This window comes from Typopeltis vanoorti, chromosome 24 (genome assembly GCF_054136105.1).
Source record: "Typopeltis vanoorti isolate ZY-2024b chromosome 24, IOZ_Tvanoo_1.0, whole genome shotgun sequence".
Taxonomy (NCBI): Eukaryota; Metazoa; Arthropoda; class Arachnida; order Uropygi; family Thelyphonidae; genus Typopeltis; species Typopeltis vanoorti.
Window position 1 is genome coordinate 17,186,344 of NC_143572.1, and position 26,095 is coordinate 17,212,438.

At 36.0% G+C, this 26,095-nt stretch overlaps 1 protein-coding gene across 4 annotated transcripts in view; it reads right to left on the reverse strand.

The window, feature by feature from the left end:
• The window catches only part of LOC150092959 (uncharacterized), a 538,308-nt gene that overhangs the window by 78,781 nt on the left and 433,432 nt on the right, over positions 1-26,095 (reverse strand). For all 4 annotated transcript variants that reach the window (XM_090413661.1, XM_090413660.1, XM_090413659.1 and 1 more), the window contains 2 exons: positions 14,048-14,446; positions 7,494-7,622 (listed from right to left, as the gene is read on the reverse strand). In XM_090413661.1, the coding sequence (XP_090269787.1) occupies positions 7,494-7,622; positions 14,048-14,446 (528 nt within the window). The remainder of the gene's footprint in view (positions 1-7,493; positions 7,623-14,047; positions 14,447-26,095) is intronic.

The window sequence follows — 26,095 nt, forward strand, 5'->3', positions numbered from 1 at the left end:
TGAGAAAGCATGGGAATATAACAAAGATCTGTATTTAAGTTTTGTCGATCTGGAAAAGGCATATCACAAGGTGCCAAGAAAGAACCTATTCAATATGCTACAGTTATATGGTGTCAATATACTTAGTCTTTATTTCAGTTGTAAGTCGGCAGTTAGAATTGAAGGAAGTACAGCAAGATGGTTTAATGTTAAATCTGGTGTGAGACAAGGATGCATTATCCCCTCTGTTATTCATTATCTATATAGTTCACATTATGAAGGAAAGTGGTATTAAACATGATATCAATATTGGAGATGTTAATGTCAGCTCTTTGCTTTATGCAGATGATGTTATACTTTTAAATAAATCTGCTACAAGTCTGCAAGATTCTCTGACTAAATCGAATAGCTGTTGTAATAGATATGGTATGAAGGTCAGCAATAAAAAGACAAAGACAATGAAAATAGGCAAAATCACTGAAAATGTCAACTGTGTTGTGAATGGAGAACCTGTGGAACAAGAAAAACATTTCAGCTACTTAGGCACGATTTTTAGTGAAGATGGTAAATTAAAAAGTAGAAATAGACAACAGAATAAGCAAAGCTGGTATGGTGGGAAGTCAATTGAATAAGAGAGAAATTAGCTGTATACAAGACAGTGTTCAAACCAGTTTTAACTTATGGATCTGAGAGCTGGGTTAGAAGTAAAACACTTGACCAAAGACTAGAGACCGAAGATATGAGAGTCTTGAGAAATATTATAGGCATGAACAGATGGCATCAAGCAATATCATATTAAAAACGATGATATTAGGAAAGAACTTGACATTGTCAGCATCCAGGGATGCGTTAGCAGAGCTAATCTCAGGTGGTATGGTCACTTAAACAGAATGGGTGAAGAATGATTAGCAAAACAAGTGTTCTCTGCCAGGTTGGCAGCAAAAACGACCCAGAGGAAGACCAAGATATAGGTCGACTGATATGGTACAAAGTGCCTTAGACGATAGAAATATATGATCTGATAATGTTGGAGTCTTGACAAGTAACAGACTGATTTCGAGGAAAATTGTAGATAGGAAGTTAGTAATGATGTAATTTTTTTCATGTAGTACTATCATCCTGTACACCCCTTGAGGGTACATATCAGGAATTTGATGATGATGATGTAAAATTGATCATTTTTATCTGTTTTATTGTGTTTTTTCCTGAGAAAATTAGTGTTTTATAGTGTATTAGATTAGATTTTTGTATTTTTTGAGTATTTAGTGTATTTTTAACATATTTTTATTGTAATATTTTAATAATAAATACAGGTGTAAAATGAAGCCAAAAAATGCAGAAGAAATGGGATGCTAACAAAAACAGCAACGTAGTGAACAAGAAGATTTTTCCCACTAAAAGACGATATTGAAAATAATTTAACCTCCAAAATCACAAGGTTAAAGCATATTGTTAGAACAGACAATAAGGGAATTACAGAAAATCGAGTGGCATTTAGAGGAACATAGGAAGAATAAAAAAGTTCAGCAGCAAAATGGAAAACAACAAAACATGGCATCAGGTAAGTTAGTGCATAATAACAAATCTGGTAAGTAAAGATGATTATTTGGTATGGTGACTCTATTGTAAAACATGCCATTGATGAGCAGGTAATAGTGTCAAGTTTTCCTGGAGCAAAAATTAAAAATGTAAAAATCATTAGTATATTACATAGATATGATGGAAATGAATTACAAAGAAGGGCTATGATGGCAAATGATTTGCTGCATAGGCTGTGTTGTAGGAATGGATGAGAGTTTTGGGATGTGTGGAATGAGTTTGAGGGAAGATTGGATTTGTATAAGAGGGACGACCTACACATGAATGAATTTGGGAACAGGAGTCTTGAAAAATTATTAACTGATATAAGACCTAACACAGAGAGTTAGGAAAACTGAATTCTGATGGGAGCAATCCTGAGAATCTGTGTGTAAGAGTGACAATGTTAGATAACTGTGTTAATTATTATGAAAGGATTATAAAGAGAAAAAGATTCTGTGTTCATCCAGTTTGGATCTATCAAGCATGCGTAAAGATGTCTGCATAAGTAAGGAAGTATATAAGAACAGAGATCTGCAAGTTGTCAAATTGTGCCATGCTGATTACAGAAAAGAGTATACAAAAGAGCATGCAAATAACTTATTATGTCTGTACATGAATTCTAGGAGTGATGAGTGTGTTGATTTTTTTTTCAACCAAAAACGAATGTAATAGTTATTTAATAAAATCTACTAGTTTCGCCATATATGCTAGTGGTTTCATCTGGGAAAAACAAATATACATAACTAAAAACTGAATGAGTAGGAACTGTTACACAAAAATACAAGTAAAAACAGAAGCACGTGGAGCGTGAAAGTTGGCATGGGTCAATCGTTGTTCAGCTAGTGTGCACAACATAGTTTGCAGAAAAATTAAAGCCTGATGTGTTGAAAGATCTAAGTGACTTCCACATATCACATAAACGATAGGAGTATCGAAAACAAAGGAGTATAGAGTTTGTTGCCATGGTTAGTATACTAGGACCTCATACTGTAGGCATTACAGAGACCTAGCTAACAGAAGCAGACATACTAACTGGTATCGAGTGTCAAGGGTACAGTATTCTTAGGAAGGATAGAAAGGATAGGAGAGGATGGGGCATGATGCTAATGATATGAGATGACATGAATTCAGTTAGGGTTGAATGCAATATCAGTAAAAAAATTTTATGTAACAGTGAGTCTAAAGACATCATTGTTATAGACCTGGTGAATCAATTGCCAGTGATCAAGAAATGCATCACCAAATAAATATGATAGGTGCAAAAAGAGTAATCATAATGGGGAAATTTACTTAGCTGTTGTGAGACAACTTCCTCAAGCAGTGTGTGACAGAAGGAACTCGTGGTTTAAGAACGAGTGTTAGATTTGGATATAGTGTTAGTGGGGAATTTCAGTTCAAGACATACTATTTGCCTCCAGTTGGTGACAGTGATCATGAGGTCCTCACTTGGGAAGTGGCTAAGTTTATGAATGTTCCATTCAGAAAAGGTTACATGCTGAACTGCAAAGCAGGAAATTATGACCACCTGAGGAGTATGATGAGTGTGGGTGACTGATGCAGAAGTTATTGTTCAACTAGTGAGTAGTCATTTTATAAAGAGCTATCAATCTGGTATATGCAACATTAAACTCGCTGCTACCTCTTCACTGCATGAGGAAATTCATGTGAATGAGGAGGAAGTACTAGAGCTGTTGCACAAACTGAATGAGAATTCGTCAGTAGGAATATCAGCATGAATGCTAAAAGAGTATTCGGCTAAACTGGCTATTCCTTTAGCCAGACTATATAATTTGACTCTTAGACAGAGAAGATTCCACAGAAATCGAAAGAATGTATGGCAATCCCATTATAGAAGGTGGTGCAAAGACCAAAATGTATCCAACTATCGACCAATCAGTATCTCAGGAGTGGCGGTGAAGATTTCGGGAAAGTTGATTAGGGGCTCACATTTAGAAATGGGTTGACAGAGTATCTATATTTCGCAATGAACAGCACAGATTTACTAAGGGAAGGTATTTTTTTAGCAACTTGTTCACATTCTATAATAATGTTATCATTCAGCTAGAATGGATACACTGTGAAACTTTTGGATTTTGCTAAGACTTTTGAAAGAATACAGCATGGAAGATTGTTGCATTAATTAGAGAATATGGGATTGGATTATCAACTATTAGCATGAATAACAGGATGCTGATTGACAGATGTCAAAAAGTCATATATGAGGGATTGGGGATCCTGCAAAATTCAAGGTGCCTCAAGGATCAGTGCTTGGTCCATTGTTGTTCAATCTGTACAACAATGACATTGGGAAGGATTTGACATGCGACATACAGCAATTTGCTGATGATGTTGCCGATCAGAATGATTTGAATAGGCTGGAATTGTGAGCATGTGAAAATGGCTATCAGTTTAATGCTAATAAATGTAAGGTCATGTGCTTTGGTGTGATAAGATACCCAATATCATATTATATTGGTGGAATTATGCTAGAAGAAACTGATCAGGCAAGGGATCTTGGAGTTTCAGTAGACAGGAAGTTGAAGTTCAAGGGTCATATAGCAAAAATTATAAACACAACTCAGAGAATAATTACAATGCTGAAACAAACCTTGACATACAAAGATAAGGAAGTCAGTTTTCCCTCTTTACAAGGCCTTGATAAGACTTCACTTGGACTACTGTGCACAGATTTGGTCTCCCGGTTTTCGTGGTATTTCTGATACATTGGAGAGAATGCAAAGGAGGGCATCAAAAATATATTAAGATAGTGGAATACTGATTAAAGATAGATTGAGAATTTGTAGACTGCAGACACTAGCAAACAGGAGAGAGTGAGGTGTGATATGATTGACACTTACAAACTTCTGAAAGGGTTATACAAAATTTTAGTAGATAGTAGAATTTTTAGTTTTATGGAGAGTGGGAAAAGGATGTGAGATCATTCTAGGAAGTTGAAAATGAATGCTGTCAAGAAGGGATGGGGGGGGGGGTAGATTTTTCTTTCATAGAGTGGTGCATGATTGGAATGGATTACTGTTGGATGTTTTGTGCACAAGTAGTGCAAATGAATTCAAGATCAGGTATGACAGCTGGTGCAAATATTATGGTCCCCTTCGATAAGTTCCTGACTCCTTGGAGATTTCTCTTAATAATAATAATATTCTTCTCACCTTTAGAGTGGTTCTGCTAAAAACTCAGTAAAAATGTTTAACTCAACTCACATGAGTAAAATTTAAATTCAAAGCAAGATTACAAATAAAGGATTTGCAATTCTGTAGAAAATGAACATAATAAGTAAATTACAATTAGTTTTAGTATTCCTTTCTTTAAATGTCTTAAAAAAAACTTATATATCATAACAAATCCTTACATTTTACAGTGCCCTACATTTGGATGTGCCTGCCCATAGCCAACCATTTCATATAAAGTGAAATAAAAGTCCGTTCTCAGACTGTTGTCCAGTTGCTCTGAACTCAGTCATCTAAAAATTAATAGAAAGAGGCAACTATCTTTATCATTGCTTGGAAATTTGCCAGCTAATCAAACAGTCACCAACATGAGAATAAGAACATGTATTCATAGAGCCTGGTAGGCCGAATGGTTAGCGCATCCACTCTCCAGTTAAAAGGCTGTGGGTTCGGATCCTGTCATGGGCATGGATGTTTGTAATTGTCTGTGAAAATACTAGTGGTAGATGGCATAGGTGTAGTTGTGGTTTGTTGTAGTTGGTGGATTTGAGTGGTGGAGACAGAGTTGTAGAGAAGGTGCCCTCCCTGGAAGAGTCTTTGGACACCCTGGAGATTTCATATAATAATAATAATGAAAAAATTTAATTGAAGGTAAAAATTAGATATGATTATTTTGGTTTGTGTATCTCAAACCATCATCAGTATGAATGAATGAATAATTGAAAATTCAAAAGCAACAATGTGAATGCATAGAGAGTAGCATCTTTCTCTGTGTAGTCACAAGAGCACTAGATTAAAAATTGTGCTGTTAGAATCCTATATATAGATCTGTATATCTAGATTTATATATACAAATAGGTCCTATAGTATGCTACTTTTTAATCTAGTGCTTACAACTACATAGAAAAAGATATCACTTTAAATGCACTTGCACAGTTTTTGAATTTTCAAATATCATAAATGCCTTGAAACACCCTTCAATTAGAACGTGCATATTTTGTAGTCTATAAGGATAGATAGTTACATAATTTCCTTAGTTACATAATTTTGATCTGGTATGCTGAAAGATAAGTACACAGAATGAGTTCATAATATTTCATATGTAAAAATGTTTGTACATGATACTAAGATAAGTGACTGAGTGCTCAGTGCCAACTGAATCAGTATGGTCAGTTCAAGTGAAACTGAGCCCAAATATAACTAAACAGATCTAAACTACTGATAACACAAAGAAGGTTGGTTGCCTTGTCTGGCCACCACAGCCTAGAGCGTTTGTAGATTTAAGCAGCCACCAACAACTGCATAACTGTATTCACAGCATGAGCTGAATACCATGACTTTTCTGGAAGAGCTGCAAACTTATAAGCCTTAGTTAACAACAAGTAGACACAGTTAGTTGTCCGAATGTAAATTGGAATGATTTATTTCTCTATCTTGAAAGTTTAGATGTGTATATTAGAGATGATTAATTGTCTATTTGATGTGATCTTTGTAGAGTCTGGAACTTGGATTATAGGTTAATGACTGTTGATTTGCCTTGTATCCTGTCTTTCTTTGAACTGCATGTTCATTCCACAATGATCAAGTATCGTTAGTTTTGATATAAAAGATTTATTGTATAATTTTCAATAAAGTTAAGTACTGTGTCCAATGTGTTTTACTTTCAATCACTATTTCACAGAATCCATTAAACCATCTATCAAGTCTAAGAATCCCAAATCTGAAAATTCTTAGAATGGTGTTCAAATATTTGGGATAAACATTGTTCTAAGAATTAGTATTCACATGTGATATACCTAAAAATTCTTGATGCCATCTAAAGGAGAGCGATTTGGCTGACAGATGAGCCTTCTTCACCAACTCTTCAAGGATCTGTTTTAGCGGTTTATTTTTTTTCCCCTTACACTCACTTCCCTGAATGCTGCTCCACTGAACTGCATTCATCATTCCTCTTTCTGTTGGGCTTGTTTAACATGAGTGGTAGCTGTGCAACATCCTTTCAAAGTCTAACTGAAAACAAACAAACCTGCTTCTCATTATCTTCTTTTTTCATTTGCCTATACTCACTGGAAGAACCTTTCTCATGAAGTGTTCCTCAATAACTGCAACCGCCAACATTTCAAGAAAAATGTCAAAAGGCCCTCCAAGAGTATAAACGATAGATTTTTCCATTGGGAATACACAACAAATGAACAGATTGCATTAATACAGAAACATAAGACAGCCCACCATGGGTGGGCTTTACTTGATGTTAATTGTGTGAAAATTCATAATTTATGGTATACGTATACTTTCTTCTTCTTTTCCAACCTGAATCAGTCCACTGCTGAAGGTCTCCCTAATTTTCACCATTTCATTCAGCTATCAGCTTTTTTCATCCATTGTATTCTAACAATCCTAACAATTTTAACCTGCTATCTCTTCCATGCTTACTACCCTGCATAGATCTCCATTTTATTAATGATTTAAGCCATCTTATGTTGTCACATTTTGCAATGAATCCAGCATATCTCCATTTTGAATGCATAAAGTAACTAATGGTGTCCTCTATACCTCTTTATCACAGAAAAAATAAATCTGTATTTATTTTGTAATAAATACAGATTTATTAACAAAATCTGTTTATAAAAAAAATGTTTTCTATTTATTAGCTCCTATAACTGATAAGTTTCATGTTTAAAAATTTTGTTAATTACGAAGCAATAACTGTAAATTATAATTCTATCTACAAGTAATAATAATTACCTTCTATGCCGCTGAAATCAGAAGAGCTTTCTATTCGAAGCGGTTTTTCTTCGTCTTTTTTTGAAATTTTTCTGTCAGCACTACTCAGGAGGAAAGCAAAGCCCTTAAATAGATTTCTATCCTTCAAAGCTAATCACACAAAAAAAAAAAAAAAAAAGGCTATCCTCAAACTTATTTATTATTTAAAAATTAAATTTCTTCTTTAATATTTCAAGCAAAATTAAAATTTTCAAGAGATTATTAATATAGTTATACAGGTTTTCAGCCAAACTGATATTATAGCAAAATTAGTAGAGCAAACATTTGAGCTTCTCATAGCTGCCTTTTAGTGTTCTTTTCCTTAGTTTCTTGTTGAAAACAGAAGTGGAAATAAAGCCTTATTAAAAGTTAGAGTATTTATGTTTGCACACACACACAGATATTGTTTTTATGACACTTAATGGTCTGCATTATACATAGAATGAGATAGATTAGAGTTTAATATTATTTTTGTCTTTACAGTTTCATTAATTCTGTGAACATGTTTAGCTTCTTTTTTCTTTCTGAACTTCACAAGAAGTTGATCATAGATTTAGCAATTTTATAACTTCACTTTGGCTTTCATTATGAAATCATGTATGGGAATATGATTGAGACTTATGAAAAGTTTAAATTTAGATTTTGGTAAAACGTTTTGCAGAACCTGAATTTCATCTGATGATGAGCTCAAAAGATAAAGTCAGGTTTTACCAGGTTAATGATGGTTGTTTCAGTTGCAGTAGACTGTCCTGAAACATTACATTTGGTTAGAATTATTATTATTAAGAGAGATCTCCAGAGAGTCAAGGAACCATCAAGGGAGCCCAGATATTACCCTGCACCAGCTGTCATAGCTATTCTTGAATTTGTTTATATTACCTGCACGCATCATCTCCAATGACAATCCATTCCAATCATGCACTATTCTATGCATGAAAAATCGAGCTCTCACCTCTTTCTTGACAGCATTCGTTCTCAATTTCCAAGGATGCTTTCTCATCATTTCCCCATTCTCCATAAAATAAACAATTCCATCTGCTGATATCCTGTATGATCTTTTCAGAATTTTGTAAGCCTCCATCATATCACACCTCTTTCTTCAGTTGGCTAGTGGCTGCAATCCACAGATTCTCAATTTTATTATTATTATTTGTCTTTATAATCTGTATTCTACAATCCTGGATAACGTTCTCCTTTGTACCCTCTCCACTGTATCAGAATCACCACAGAAACCATGAGACCAGACCTATACACAATAGTCCGAGTGAGGTCTTATCAAGGTCTTTTAAAGAGGTAAAATAATTTCCTTATTTTTACATGTCAAGGTTCATTTCAGCATTCCAATTATCCTCTGACTTGTATTTGCAATCTCTGCTATATGGCCCTTGAACTTCAACTTCCTATCTACTAAAACTCCAAGATACCTAGCATGATCAGTTTCTTCTAGCACAATCCCACCAATATAATATGGCATTGGATATCTCATTACACCAAAGTGCATGACTTTACATTTGCTAACATTGAGCTGACAGCTATTTTTACATGCTTACAATTCCAGTTTATTCAAATCATTATGCAAGTACTGCATATCAGCCACATCTCATATGGAGGTAGCAGGTTTTTTCTCCCAGAAAAAACCTGCCACCTCCTGCCCATCATCACCAACATGGTGATGATGGGCAGTAGATGGTGTTGATGACAGTAGTGTTATAGTAGGGGAATTAAGTAGTAGTGAAAAGTGAGATGTATTTAGTGAAGTAGAGAAGATAGCCCTTCCGCAATGAGTCCTTGGACTCTCTGGAGGTGTCATGAAATAATAATAATTCCCACATTTGTCAACCATCGGCAAATAGCTGTTTCCCATCAAATGTCATTAGTAGAAAGATTGAATAACAATGGCACAAAGACTGATTCTTGTGGCACACCACTGATTATTCTAAACCTTCAGACTCACATTCCTTGTGTACCACTTTTTGATATCTCTCAGTCAGCTATCCTCTTATCTATGCTAATATTTTATAATACAATTCCATATGCTCCAATTTATGCAACAGTCTTCCACATTCTGTCAAAAGCCTTAGCAAAGTCCAAACATATCATGGTATTATCCATTTCCCTTATCTAACTCAATGGTAATTTTATATAGAATATGAGCAAGTTGCTCAAACATCACCTTCCCTTACTAAACCCATGATGTTCACTGCAAAATATATTCTCTGTTAACCCATTTCTGTATGCGAGACCTAACCAACTTTTACAAAATCTTCACCACCACGCTACTCCAGAGATACCAAAAGCTCGAGAGTTGGATATATCATCTTTATATCATCCTTGTGCAGTGGGATTACCATACATTCTTTCTGCTCCTATAGAATCTTTCCTGTTCTGAGACTCAAATTGGTAATTTGAGTCTCAGAAACTCTCTGGTGAAAGGAATGGCCAGTTCAGTTGAACACTCTTTTAGCATCCATACTGATATACTATCAGTTCCTACTATCAAATTCGTATTCAGTATCTGTGTAACAACTATGGTACCTCCTCCTCATATACTTGAGTTTCTTCATCCAGTGAAGGTAGTAGTTGTATACATCAGGTTGATAGCTTTTAGAAAAATGGACACTCATTAGCTAAACAATCTCTTCTGCATCCATCACCTGCATTCAGTAGAGTTATTCTTTTATATGCATCATGGCGATAGAATTCTTTTGGGTTATCGTTAGTTGCCTGACCTTTTTTATGTCAACCCCCCCCCCCCCACACACACACGAGAGATCACCACCCCTCTAACACAATACTACTATGTGCAGACAATTAATGTTTAGAGAGCAAGATAAATCTGTTCAGGTTTCTTTAAGAGCTGCAGGTTGCATTCAATGGGAAATAAGAGTATGGGTAAGAGCACTTCCAAAGAATAGAGGTAAGTGGAATGAGAGAGGTAGTAGTTGTTGTAGATAACAAGTTGATTCCGTTTTGGAGCTGAACTCTTAGAGAAAATGCAGGAATAATTGTGTTGGCCTGTTTAATGGAGAAACATCCATGAAAATACCTATAAAAAAAGACAATGCAGCACAGAGTATATATGAGAAGGTGAAAAGAAGGAGTTTGTGATGGATGAGAAGATCATTTATTATGCAGATTCCCTCCACCAGATGGCATTACACATTCTTAGTGAGAGTTATGGTGCACCACCTCAAACATGATAACAGAATTCTAAGGTCAGGTGGATTTAGGATTTATAAAGCACTAGGAGCTGTACATGAGGGAAGTCATATTTTGAAAGTAAGATGATATCACATCTTCTGGACAGTTATTGATGTGCATGTGCCAGAATAAACTGATGCTCACTGTAGATTGGAATATTCACAAATTTTTTTAAATGTTTTCATTTTTTAAAAATTTAACCACAGTGTTACTAATATTTGTTAAGTAACTTGCATGGGTGGTAATGGTAGGAACTTACAGAGTAGGAGAATTCAATTGAGTAGAGAAACGTCTTGACATAACTGTCACACAAGAAGTCAAAGTCAAAAGATCTACAACCAGGTGAAATCAAGTGGTTAAGGAAAGAGAAGGAATCTATTAACAAATTTCTTGAAAGTTGGAGCGATGGTTAGACCATGCTTAGTCTGGAACATGGTTAGGCTATGCTTAGAATGGAGTGTCCAGACTTCAGTCTGAGCATTCCCTTGACAATGCCCTCTACATACTCTATAATTGGACCCATTCATGCACAATCTAGCAAAGTAAATAACAGCAGGATTATTTATAAACTGGGAATTTTCAAACTACTGAAAACTCCTAACTAAAGACCTACAGACATAATATTATGGCAAAATAATTTCACTATAGCAAACTATCATCTAGCTATAATACTTCTATTTTTGTACGGCTTTCAAATATTGAAAGAAAAAATTCTTTAGAAATTTAGTTTTCTTTGAATAGTAGCAGTGGTGGCTCTTACCAGAGTAACACTTGAAAAATGTGTTTCTGATCAGGGCATTAGAAGCTGACATGTAACAAACTGTTTTCTTATTTTTCATGATGGGTAGGTTATAAATTACATGGACAACTTTTTGAATAACCTAAGCCTGTGTTTCATTTTTATAGAAATATTATATGCACTTTTTTGTCAAAAATATTGATTTAAATTTTTGAAGGAAAAGTTAAATGTGTTGCAGACTGGTTCTGTGATACTAATTTCTCACTTAAGAATTTTGATAAGTAGCAACAGAAAGGATTCCCCACCCCACACACACTTGGTTACAAATTAAATACCAAGAAATGATATTCTTGTTTAATACTTTATCTGAATGCATGCAGACAATGTTTGCTTACACTTCTAAGGCACTTCTTCAATCCACTTAAACCTTTGCTTGTCCTCTGGGTGTTTTTCTTGCCACCATGACAAAAAAGTATTGCTAACACATTTCTCAATGCCAGCAATGTCAAGTTCCTTTCTAATATGATTCTAGCATTGATGCCATCTGTTCACTCCCCTAACTTTTATCAGAACTCTCTATTGATCTCTAGTTTTTGATGAACTGTTTTATTTCTAACCTAGCTCTCAGATCCATTAAGTTAAAACTGGTTTGAAAAATGTCTTCTATATAGCTAGTTCAGTGTTTAGACTAATTTCTCTCTTATTCCATATAAATGTATTCAATTGGTTTCCTACCATACCAGCTTTGTAATCTCTCAAAGTAATTACTGAAGACATCTCAAAAAGCTTCAGTTTTCATGTCACCTTTATCATCTCTGATTCCTTTTACAACAGTCGTTCTCCATTTCTAAGCTTTTTCAACAGCCTCCACAATATTCTGCCACCTTCCAGATATTTATTTTCTATGTTCTTACCAAAATCTTCCCATGACTTTTGTTTTGTTAGTTTTACATAGTGCTTCACTTTTCTATATTTGTTCTGCATTCTCTGAGAGCACATGCTAACTTAATTGACCTCTTTAGTTTTCTGAGTCCACCATGTAGTTCTGATTTTTCCATCCTTGCAGACAACCTCAGCACATGCCTCTCTGGCTGAATCAATCATTGTTTCCTTCAAGTCCAATACTGAATCTCCAAGGTTTGGTTTTTGTTTACATACTCTTTCATTTTTTCTTGAATAACATTTGTGTATCTGATTCTATAGCTTACCTCTTAAAGCTGTTCAAACTTTAATTATTTATAAAACTTTTATACACATTTTTTTTTCGATATGATATTTAATTTTATCCTGCTCAAAAGAAAATGGTGACCGCTTCTAATTTCAAATTGTATATTCTTGTATTCTGAATCAGTGTGAAGATATTACTATCAACAATTACATAGTCAATGAGATTTTCTTAGTTCATGTGTTTCTCTCAGATACAGTACATTCTGGTTAATTGGGAACATTGGGACTAGAACATTTTGGTCCAACTAAGCGGGGATGCCCCAATTATTTGAAGTTTCGTGTTAATAGCTAAAAAGACAAGCTAACATTTCACTGAATCAATATCAACAGAGACAATGACCTGTTGTCCTTAAAGGTCTTCAATATAAATCTTATTTAAAATCATCATAACCCAGTTTCTTAGCTAGGCTGTTCTGACTTCTTTTTTTAACATTGGACCACTGATGCACATTCCTTGTCCGGTAATAATGGAGAACCTCTGATTTAGGGCATCTTCAATGTCAGATACTTACCTTCGCACTTCTTTTTTGGGATATTCCCTGTTTCCTATAGTATGTCAATTCTTCTTGCAGCTTATCTTGCTGTTGTATCAAGCATGCAATTGTAGATTTCAGTACTCCAGTTCTCTCTGCCAGATGAAGATGACTGGTACTGGATAAATGATTGATTTGTTCAAGTAAAGCAATTTTTTTGGCTTGTGATAAATCTTTATGTGGCATCTTGTTGGTAAGGGTCCAAATTTTACAAAATTAAAATTAAAAATAAAATTATCCAAAAAAACAGAGAACTCAAAAATCTTTACACTTTTTTGATTAGGTTTTGGCTCAGCATGACAGATGACAAGTCATGCTACTGACACTATGCCAGAAACTGTTTCCCCTTGAAAGATAATATGCTGCATAACCTGAGTTGATGAAAGGAATGATGAATCATTCACATGTGTTACCTAACACACATGTGGAACATGTGGAATTTTCAACCTATAGTTTGGCATAGTATGACCTTTGCCCTCCTTGTGCCAATAATCCTTAAACTATTAACCATTTACAAGGGATTACCTCAGAGGGATAATCTTGAGTGTTGCAGTCTCCTGCCCCAAATAAATGAAGAAACCTTTGGCAATTTCTCGATATTGAGGGAATCCTCAATATAATTGAGGATTATAATTACAAATAACCTTTTGTGGGTGGGAGCAACTTATAAAAAACATAATTATACAAAGAAACAAATTACAATACACACCATACACAAAAATATTACTATAATTTGATGAGTCACTAACCCTTAGTGACCTTGGTGACAGAAAAAAATGAAAATAAATAAATAAATAAACAAATAATAATAATAAATAATTAAATAAATGTGTAACCTGTAGAAGCAGAATGTTTTGTTTTTGGTGTCCTTTGCTTGAAATTTGAAGCCAAATCTTCATCTGCCTTTGATGGACTATGTTTCTTCTGAATTTTTAAACCAGCTTCTTTTCTTTTATGATTCTTTCTTGAAGGCTCTCTTTCAGTTGCAATTCCATTATCAGATGAGTTACTTTTCTGATCTAGTCGTCTTTTTACATGAGCTGATCCAGGAGTTTTACTTAAAGGAACTGCAAGAACTTCAGTCTCTTTAGATGTATCACTTCCCGTTGCTGTACTCTCAAGGTTTGGATCTGGTCTGCGATACTTTTTAGTTTTACTTTCAGGGTTCCTACTTAATGGACTAGTAACAGGCGACTGAACAGGTGTCCGTCGACGTTTTCCTTCCACAATATTATCTAAAAAAAAAAAAAAACTGATTAGGAATTACAGAAATAATTCTTATTATTGCATTATATTTCTCATAGAAAGGCTTATAAGTTGATCATGGATGATTATTAATAGACTTAAGGAATTCACAACATACACTAGAATATAAATTAAATTAAACTTTAATATATCGGATGATCCAAAAGTAACAGAAAAAGTAAAAATTCAATAATTCGAAAAGTATAGACAGTAGAACGATGCGGTTTTCACAGAAATGCACAGAAAGACATGGGATTTTTTTTTAATAATGAAAAATTTTATAACCAGAATAGTTACATTTGCCACCAACAGGTGGCACTTAAGTTGTGTCAGTAGTTTGTGCAGTGGTGCAGCACAGTTTGCAATGGCTAGGATTACAAATGTTCAATGTGACAGCTGTCATTCATGAGAATGGACGTCAGATGTGGCACGACACCCTGCACAGCATCGAAGAGGGTTTCAGCTGTAATTCCTGTCACATGATGGCGAATAGCTTCTTACAACATGGCCAATGACTTCGGCCGACCTCTGTACACCTGTAACTTCAAGTAGCCCCATAACCAAAAGTCACAAGGTGTAAGGTCTGGAGATCTTGGTGGCCATTTGCACAGGAAAGAGCGACTGAGGACATGTCATTGCCAAATGTTGATCGCAGCAGGTGCTGGACAGGACCTGTGATGTGCGGAGATGCTCCATCCTGCATGAATGTTACACTATGGAGCGCTTGTCTCTCTTGCACATTCGGAGTTCTGATAATACAACTTAACTAAAAGCGCTTTATCTCGTAACGATAACATGCCTCACCTTGGCAGAACGTTTAACTTCAGTAATAAACGTTAAATGCTGAAAGTTTAACTTCAGTATTCACTACATCTGAAATTTACGTACCTCACGGTTTAAATAGTGACAAGTAGCAGCTCTGGGACCGCTACAGTGTCACCTATCGGTGACAAATGTAACTATTTTGGCAATAAAATTTTTTGTTATTAAAAAAAAATCTCATGTCTTTCTGTGCATTTCTGTGAAAACCACATCATGCTACTGTCTATACTTTTCGAATTATTGAATTTTTATTTTTTTTGTGACTTTTGGATGACCCGGTATATTTCCAATCTTTCGGCAACGTCATATTGCCATCTTCAAAGGAACTTAAAATAAAGACACGTGCATGCAGGCACTACACACAGTAAATGAGGACGAAGCAGGAAGCTATTGTTTCTCCTAAAAGTCCTGATGGTGCCCACTAGCAGGCTATGTAGGTATTCTTGGCCGTTGGGCTGAAGGCCTCCTCATGTACATCTCCCAAATTTGGGGCAGTTTCATGCAACCAAATTTGTTGAGGTTTGGCATGTTTCTTAGGGGTGAGGCTGATTCCATGAAAAATCTTTCAAATTTGAATTTGCTATGGTGTATTATTGTGGCTTTCTTCCGCCATATTCTGTGGGGTGTATCCAGAGCATGGTCTGCAAGACTAGAGTAACTATACTGGTAAAAACGGATGTAAGTCCTTGTGTTCTGAAATTCTGATATTCGCTGTTCGGCCTGTGTGGCCAAAGTAGGACAGCTTACAGTCGCAAGGGACCTGGTATATACCAGGTAGGTCTGGGGGAAGTGATTGGTCTTTAGTGGAGTGGATAAGGGATGACAATTTTTTATATGGTCTGTAACAAGAAGTCATGTTTTTTTAGGATTTTTGTAATTTTTTCCGAGGTGCCTCGAATGTAGGGAATGGTGATGGATTTAGAGTAATCCTTGTTGTGAAGGGGGAGAGGGTTGTGGTTTACTGGTTTCAATATTTTTTGGATTTTTATTTTGGGGGGGGGGGGGGTAGCCATTGATGCATATCTGCCTGTATGGGTGGGCTTTCTATAAACCGAGAAAACCAAGGTTCCATCAGGCTGGCAGGCGACTAGTGTGTCTAGGAAAGGGAGGCTGTTGTTTTCCTCTTTTTTCCAGGCTAAACTTGAATCTGGGGTGTTGGTTTTAAGTGTGTTAAGAAGGAGAGGAGTGTATCAGAATCATGTGGCCAAATAGCGAACACATCATCAACGTAGAGAAGCCATATGGTTGGTTTTTGTGGGGCAGAATTTAAGGCCTTCTCTTCAAAAGTCTCCATAAAGAAGTTCGCCAAGGGTGGGGAGAGTGGTGAACCTATGGCTGTCCCCTCTATTTGTTTGTAGAATTTTCCCTGCCAAATGAAATAGCCTGAGTTCATTTGAACTGAAATATCAGGTGGCAATTTAGCTTGGATTAGCTCTAAGGTTTGCTTGAGTGGGACATTTGTGAATAAGGAGGAGATGTCAAAACTGACCATTATGTCAGTATGTTGGAGTGTAAGGTTTCTATGCTGGCTTTGAAGTGGGCTGAGTTTTTTATGTGTGAAGGTGTGTTGCCAGTATAGTGTGTGAGCGCTTTGGTCAAACGTTTAGCTAATTTGTATGTGGGGGAATCAATGCCATCCACTATGGGACATAATGGCACATTTTCTTTATGTATTTTTGGGAGTCCATATATAAATCTGGGGGGGGGGGTATAGAGTTAACGGTTTTAATTTGTTAGTAACTTCTACAGGTCAAGAAGTGACCTTCTTAAGGAGCATATGGAGTTTTCTGATTTGTGAGTTGGTGGGACTGTATTCAATAGGGAGGTAAGTAGACCGACCTAATAATAGAGCATTAAGCTTACCTGTGTAGTCCTTTTGGCTGAGTACTACAGCGCCATTTCCCTTAACCACTTTGGTGATTACTATTGCTTTGTTTTTCTTCATATCCTGCAGAGCTTTATATTCAATATTGGATATGTTGGTTTTTGGTGGTCTTGCTTTGGTGAGAACACAAGCTACATCCAGTCTAATATTGTTGCCAATGTGGTTTGTAAGGTGGCAGATCCCGTGTTCAGTCGAGATCATTATATCCTCGGCCAGTATTTTTCTGGGAGCAATGGTGAAGTTGTGGCCACGTGAAAGAGTGATGAGTGCTGCAAGCTTCAACGTAACTGAAGAAAGGTTGACTACAGTGTTGGTTGGAAGTTTTGGTTCAGAGGTCGAGTTCTTTTTTAATAATTTCTCAAATTTCTTGACATGTCGACCCTGTATTTTCTAAAATTCTTTATGTCTGCGGTGCACGAGACTTCATATAAACTCCATAGGCTCCTTAAAAAGGTCATTTCTTGGCCTGTAGAAGTTACTAACAAATTAAAACCATTTAACTCTATACCCCCCCCCCACATATATGGACTCCCAAAAATACAGAAAGAAAATGTGCCATTACGTTCCATAGTGGATGGCATTGACTCCCCCACATACAAATTAGCTAAACATTTGGCCAAAGTGCTCACACACTATACTGCCAACACACCATCACACATAAAAAACTCAGCCCACTTCAAAGTCAGCACAGAAAACATTACACTCCAATATACTCACCTAATGGTCAGTTTTGACATCTCCTCCTTATTCACAAATGTCCCACTCAATAAAACTTTAGAGCTAATCCAAGCTAAATTTCCTCCTGATATCTCAGCCCTATTTCAGTTCACAATGAACCAGGCTATTTCGTTTGGCAGGGAAAATTCTACAAACAAATAGAGGGGACAGCCATGGGTTCACCACTCTCCCACCCTTGGCCAACTTCTTTATGGAGACTTTTCAAGAGAAAGCCTTAAAAACTCTGCCCCACAAAAACCAACCATATGGCTTCGCTACATTGATGATGTGTTTGCTAATTGGCCACATGGCTCTGATACATTCCTCTCCTTCTTAACACACTTAAACAACCAACACCCCAGATTCAAGTTTAGCCTGGAAAAAAGAGGAAAACAACAGCCTCCCTTTCCTGGATACACTAGTCACCTACCAGCCTGATGGAACCTTAGTTTTCTCAGTTTATAGAAAACCCACCCATACAGGCAGATATGCATCAATGGCTACCCCCCCCCCAAAAAAAAATCCAAAAAAATATTGAAACCAGTAAGCAACAACCCTCCTCCCCTTCACAACAAGGATTACTCTAAATCCATCACCATTCCCTATATCTGAGGGCACCTCGGAAAAAATTACCAAAATCTTAAAAAAAAACACGACTTGACCTCCTGTTACAGACCATATAAAAAATTGGCATCCCTTATCTGCTCCACTAAAGACCAACCACTTCCCCTAGACCTACCTGGTGTATACCAGGTCCCTCGCAGCTGTCCTACTTTGGCCAAGCAGATAGGACAGCGAATATCAGAATTTCAGAACACAAGGACTACATCCATTTCGTTTTCACCAGTATAGCTACTCTGGTGTTGCAGACCATGCTCTGGATATATGCCACAGAATATGGTGGGAGAAAGACACAATAATACACCGTAGCAAATTCAGATTTGAAAGACTTTTCATGTAATCAGCCTCAGCACTAAGAAACATGCCAAACATCAATAAATTTGGTTGCGTGAGACTGCCCAAAATTTGGGAGACATACATCAGGAGACCTTCAGCCAAACTGCCAAGAATACCTATATAGCCTGCTAGGGGGCACCATCAGGACTTTTAGGAGAAACAATAGCTTCCTGCCTCATCCTCATTTACTGTGTGTAGTGCGTGCATGCATGTGTCTTTATTTTAAGTTCCTTTGAAGATGGCAATGTGACGCTGCTGAAATATTGGAAATATATATTAAAGTTTAATTTATATTCTAGTGTACATTGTGAATTCCTTAAGTCAATTAATAATATTGACTTAAGGAATTAAGTCAATATTATTAATAGTCAATTAATAATATTGACTAAGTCAATTAATAATAATCAATTAATTAATAATTATATATACACCCTCTGTCCAAAAAGAAACCAAGCTTTTTGAAATTAGAAAAAACGTGTGGCGCCACCTGTTGTATCTTTTTGTTGTCAAAAGTAGCAACCTTCATTAGTGTTGTGTCAACTATTTATGACATTTGTTTCATTAGAAGCCGAGTTATAGTGCTGTAAAAATAATCATAATTAAAATTCTGAATATTTTTATGAATTGTTTATGTTAAAATGTTTATTAGTTTTAGTTTCATAACACGCATTGTTGGCACTTGCGATGTGCCCGTTATTGAAATTGTTTTGTCAAAAATGATATGTAAAGAAGTTAAAAAATTGATGTACTTACCAGATTTGATATTTGTATTACTTACAAGAATTTTATTGTAATTTAAAATTATCAAAAGTTGTGTTTTTATGAAGACATTCTCTCTTGTCGCTAACAGAAAAAACATGTCAGCCATTAGTTATACCTAACTTCTTGCTTACCAGTTTTATGGAGTGCGCATGCTCGCCGAGAAGTTGGATGTGTGATTGACAGCTGACAAGGAAAGCGCTCAGTATTTGAGTAGCGGCTGTAAACAAGAGAGCGTTCGGAAGGAATTTAGAACACAGGCCGACAGATATTTAGGTTCAGAGGAACTTAAGTTTTTTATGTGACAGTCGGAGGAAAATTAATAGTATATTCGGAAAAAGGAATCGTGGAATTATCAAGTTTTAATGTGGAATAAGTATGTGGATAAATAAAAGAAAATATTGCTATATGTGTTTTAAATGGAATATTGGAGGAAACACTAATTGAAAAATTTATAGTAGATTCCGAAAAGGGAATCGTAGAACTGTAAGTTTTTTTTTGTTGGAAGAGTTAAGACTGTCAATAAGCATTTAGTGAATAAAAGAAGAATTTGCTATTTACGTTCTAAAGGAATGTTCGAGAAAATTCTGATTAGGAAGTTTCATCTGTATTAAGGACGCTGGATCTGACTATTATTTCTACTGAAGAAAAGAGACAGAATTAAGTTCGGAAGATTAATGTGTGCTACATAAGTGATGAGAAAGGATCATATAAAAATGAAGAATAGAGTCATATATCTTTGAAAAAGGCCTTGACAGAGAAAGAAACTGGCTATGAACATTTTTTTGTGATTGTGCAAACAAAGTGTTTAGTCTAGTCTTAAGTGTAAATTAATTTTAAAAGGGCCTTGAATCCAATTAAATTTGTAGTTAGTTATGTAAAGTTGTTTGAAGTGTATATATATTGTTTTTGTTTTATTAAATGTGTTTATTTTGTATTTTGGTCTTGAGTCAGTGATTATTTGGATTCTGAAAGAAAGAGTTAAGATCATTGCACCAATTGGAGTGAACCCTTGTGCATATAATAATATATAGGTACACTCGGAAATAAAAAAAAAATAATTGTTAGAAACAGAGATCATCTCTATGGCAGGATTAATATTATGATAATATCTATGAATATTCTCTATATAAAAATCCACCAATTATTAACAGTGCCAAGACTGACTGTTTTCACAAACGGTCGGAAAATGAGTTTCAAACAGAGAGCTGCGATTGACATTTGTGTTAAACTTGGTAAAAGTTTTACCGAAATGCATCAAATGCTTCAAAAAGCACATAGTGATGAATGCTTATCCCATACTCAAGTTTACGAGTGGTTTAAGTGAATTCAAAGTGGCAGTGAGACGCTTGAGAACAACGAAAAGCTGGGCCGTCCAAAAACTGGACTGAGCTAAGTTAACATCCAAAAAAGTGAGTGATTTCATCAAAGAAAACCCGAAATTGTCCGTGAGATTGATTGAAGATGAATTGGGGATTCCAAAATCAACTGTGCACAACATTTTGACCGAGAGTTTGGGCCTTCGTAAATTGAATTCGCGATTCGTTCCCCACAAGTTGACCAAGAAATGTATCGAATTGACCACTACAAGGACTTAATTAAAACCGCTCGTAGGGACTCAAACTTCCTTCAGTTTGATTCCTTGAAATGATGGTTACTGGTGGTGAAATGTGGTGTTTTGAGTATGAGCCCGAAACAAAGCGCCAGAGTGCTGAGTTGGAGACCACCAGAAGAGGGGCATCTGAAAAAAAAAAAAAAAAGTCGCTTGGAGAAGTCAAAAGTAAAGACAATGCCGATTTGTTTCTATGATTCAAGGGCATTATCCACAAAGAATTTGTTCTGCCTGGCCAAACAGTCAATGGTTTTATCAAGAAGTTTTGAAGCGACTGATAGCAAAAATTCGTCATGTATGGCATGAATATCGTGATGCAGGCAGCTGGTCACTTTTACATGATAATGCACCATCTCATCGTTTGAACATTGTGAGATAGTTTTTGAGCAAAAACCAAGTTTGTGTGTTGGATCATCGCCATATTCACCTGATTTAGCACCCTGTGACTTCTTTCTCTACTCCTGACTTCATTTGCCGATGAAAGGAAAGCGATACGACACCATTGAAAACGTTCAAGTAACCACGACCCTCAACAGTATCCCAAAAACCAATATAAAAAACTCATTTAATGAATTAATTGACCATGCCATAAGCTGTATCGAAGCTGAGGGACAAAATCAGAGAGTATATCGAGTGAAATAAATGATTTGAATAATTATAATTGGCCTGTGTTTTATTTTCTATCAAAAGTTTGGTTTCTCTTTGGACAGAGGGCGTGTGTGTGTTGTGTGTATAAAAGCATTTTTCTAGTCATCCTTTGAGCAAATATTCCATTCATTTTAATACTGTGCTGGACACTTAAATTTTAATGCTGACTCTAAAACAGTAAAGCATACAACACACGTGCTACACATGGGAAAGAGATTAATAAAGAAGAAAATGATCATGTGCTCTTTGAACAGATGGCAGTTGTAGTCATGGGAGGAAAAACAGTGTGAAGGGCAAAGGTAGATGAAATGAGACAGGGATGAGAAGAAAGACTGATTCAGTTGGGTTGGGTTAGGTGGAATTATGGCAGATGTGACTAAGACTTTAAAGTCAATATATTACAGTAGTTGGAATTATAGCAACCAGCTTCATGACAGTGAATGTAGAGTAAAAATACTAACTCCCACACTCCTCTCTCATGAAACAAAAGAAATTATGAGAAATAAACAAAAAAGAAATCGTGGGAAACAGATCAAAGGAAATCACAAGAAATAAAATAAATCAAGAGAAACAGAACAAAGGAAATCATCCAAAATAAAATAAAAAAAAATTATGGGACAAAATAAATCATACAAAAGAAAATATGCAAAAAAAACATGACAAAATCAGGAAACAGAACAAAAGAAATTACAAAAACTTAACAAAGGAATTTGCAAATCCTTTCCTTTAATGTTCATTAACGATATAGGAAAAGATCTGAGAGGAACTGTTTATTTGTTTACTGATGATGCAAAGTTGGGTAGAGCAATAGTGAATGCACAGGATGTCGAAATTTTGCAGGATGATTTGGATAGTTAGAAGGGCTGGGCTAAGGAGAATGGATATCAATTTAATGTGGCAAAATATAAAATTATGCATTTTGGGGTGAAAAGATTAGCAGCAGTATATCACATTGGTGGAAATGTACTCCAAGAGATTGACGAGGTCAGGGATTTGGGATAGTGTTGGCAGATAGGGAGTTGAAGTTTAGGGGGCACATCGCAAAAGTAGCTAAATCAGCTCATCAAATCACTTGGTTGCTGAAAAATACTTTGATGAGCAGAGACAAACAGGTTATTGTTCCTCTGTATTGAGCCTTGATAAGACCCCACCTAGACTACTGGGCCCAAATTTGGGAGCCAGGGTTTCTTCTTGATGGGGAGGAGGTGGAGAGGATCCAGAGACGAGTGACCAAGATGATAGCAGGTCTATGGAATGAACCTTATGAGAACAGGTTGAAGATTTGTGGATTGCAGAAAATGGTTGATAGGCAGAAAAGGGGTGACATGATTGAGTCATTCAAATTACTGAACTGTTTTTATAAGATTAATTCAGAAGATATTTTTGAGAATAGGATTGGTGGTGGGAGGACTAGGGGCCATCCATGGAAGCTGGACAAGAGTGTGGCTAGCAAGGGTGTTAGAGCTAGGTTTTTTACTTGGAGAGTGGTGAATGAGTGGAATAAGCTGCCAGAGTCTGTTGTGGGTGCTATGACCGTAAATGAGTTCAAGGTGAAGTATGAAGCTATATTACATTTCAAACAGAATGCCAAAGTGACAATGATTTGATCAACTTATTCTACTGGCCTGACCTCCAGTGAAAACAAACAAACAAAATTAAGGATATTGCATCTGATAAAAGTAATTTATTATTCAGTTTTGAGGTCTCTGCCCTTTTCACAAATATTCCAATCAATGACACAATTCTTCTATTATAGGTACTATGTTCCGGTTATTATGTGTGGCAAAATACTTTCTATCTGCAAAACGAAGGCACAGGGCTCACCATCATCTCCCCCCCACCTCCCTTAATGGCAAACTTATATATGGATGCTTTTGAGCAGTGCTCTAGATTCCTTTACTTTAAAACCCAAAGTCTGGCTCAGGCTCATTAACGATGTATCTGAGATAGACATTAGACACTTTCTTCATCCACTTAAAAACAAACAACATAAACACATACGGTTCACAATTAAAACTGAAAGTCAAAACACACTTCCATTTCTAGATACACCTGTCATACATCATCCTTCCTGCAGTCTTTCCTTCAATGTTTACCATAGGCCTACACATACTTAAGCATGAATTACAGCTTATCAGCAATATCTTTGGGGGGAAAAAAAAAAAAAAAAAAAAAAAAAAACGGCTACAGCAAAAATATTATCAGCATGTAACATTTCTCCTGCATTGATCCTATAAAACCTTTTAAGTAACTAAAATTTTTCTATTATATTCTATGTTAGCTTCCTGAGACCTCTTTTAATAAAGATCACTCTTTTAATAAATATCAAATGCAAGGAATGTTCCCTAACATTCCTTGCATTTATACTTTTTTATTTTGTCATTCTGTGTGCTTTATGTGTTGTTCCTGCCAATCCTTTGTGTTGTGTACGATTTTCCACCAGTCTGTTGTCTCCTGAATGTGACATCATTTGCTAAAATTCATTGCACTATAGTGAAAGCTTTCAGCTGATATAGTTTGTAAACACTTAGTTTAAAATTGCATTGGTTCTATGGGACTTAGGTCAGGACTTTTCTGAAGTTTGTTATAACACATTATTTCATTATATAGTGTTCACTATAGTACACACTATTGTATTTATTAAATTGTGTGTGTGTGTTCCAGAAACTGTTTTGTAAGATAGAAACCGAAATTTCCAGGAGAGAAAAAAATTCTGTCACTTCATGAAACCTGCTTGCTCACATTATTATTACTAACACCTCCAGGGAGTCCAAAGCACCTACTCTACAACTCTCTGTCTTCACCACCCCACCAACTTCAACTACTTTCATCATCTACACCAACACAACACCATCTATTGCCAACCACCATCCCTAGTATTTTCACAGACAATCACAAACATCCATGCCTACGGTGGGATTTAAACCCACAGCCTTTTGGCTGGAGAGCAGATATGCTAACCACTCGGCCAACCAGGTCAGCATTCATTTGAAAAGCCTTTAAAAATATTCTCAGAGCCATTCAAACCAGTCTTTCAAACCAAAGGACAAATTATTGTGCCATCCTCATAAATGAGTACTGAGAGTTGGTCATCATGGTTGAAGCTGGACAGTAAATGAATAATAACAACCAGCAGCTTTTTGTGTTCTCGTATTAAGAAGGAGAAGAATGAGTACTGAAATTCATAAAGTTGTGCTTGCCACATTGAAGAATGGCAAGGGTAGAGAAATCAGAGTTTAAAACATTGAAACTCTGAACCGCCACCAGGTTCGCCATTACCTTAAAATGGCCCTGTTCCTACTTGTCTCATTCTCACCTTTATGCATTTCATCATCTTGTGCTTCCGCAACCACATCTTCAACCTCATATCCATCTTCCTCCTGTCGTACAATCCATTTATTTGTGCTATCTTGCTTTACAAGTAGACTCTGATCATTTTCTATATTAACTTCTTGACTCTGTGCCTTCTCAGACAACAATAGACTCTAAATACCCAACACCAAACCCAGTCAAATGTAATCCATCAGCTTTAAACCACTTCCCTTCAAATTCACTTCAGAGATTTACAAATTGAACCCCCTTTGCCTCACATAACTCAGCCATCTTGCTATTCATCATCTCTGCTCTCCTTCTCAATTTATTGATGCTTTGAAAGAACTTGAAGATTTACATTGATTTTATGTTAAAGAGCAGAATCCTGGAGTAAATCATCACTGATGATTTGAAGAGAGGAAACAATCCTGTCTCCCATCCTGAATAAATATAGCAGAAACTGGCAACTCAACTGCAAAGGAGAGAAGGTAAGACATTAAGATAATTATTGAAATCATTTAGGCAAAGTATAATAAAATTAGGGAATATTATATTACCATATATTCACCTTTTGTTAATGATTTTAGGTTTTCTGGCCCAATAGTTTTGAACTGTTGTTTCTCATCAAAGACTAGGCAGAAACCTTCTATTTATTAATTAAGATGATAGTACAGTAGTCCTCTGTGCCAGACCTGATCAATTGCCTTAAAAATGATAATTATAATTACAACCACAAGTGTTTTATTTTTAACTTTCCCATAGCTCATGTTCAAAGGAATGGGGGTGATGACAGAACCCACATTCCTAGTTACTAAACATAGGGTAGCTCTACAGATGGGGAATACGCTGGCAATTGATGAACTCTATTGTTTTCAAGAGGACTGAAAAAAGGGCAATGGGACAAAAGTTTGATAGCTGACATTTATT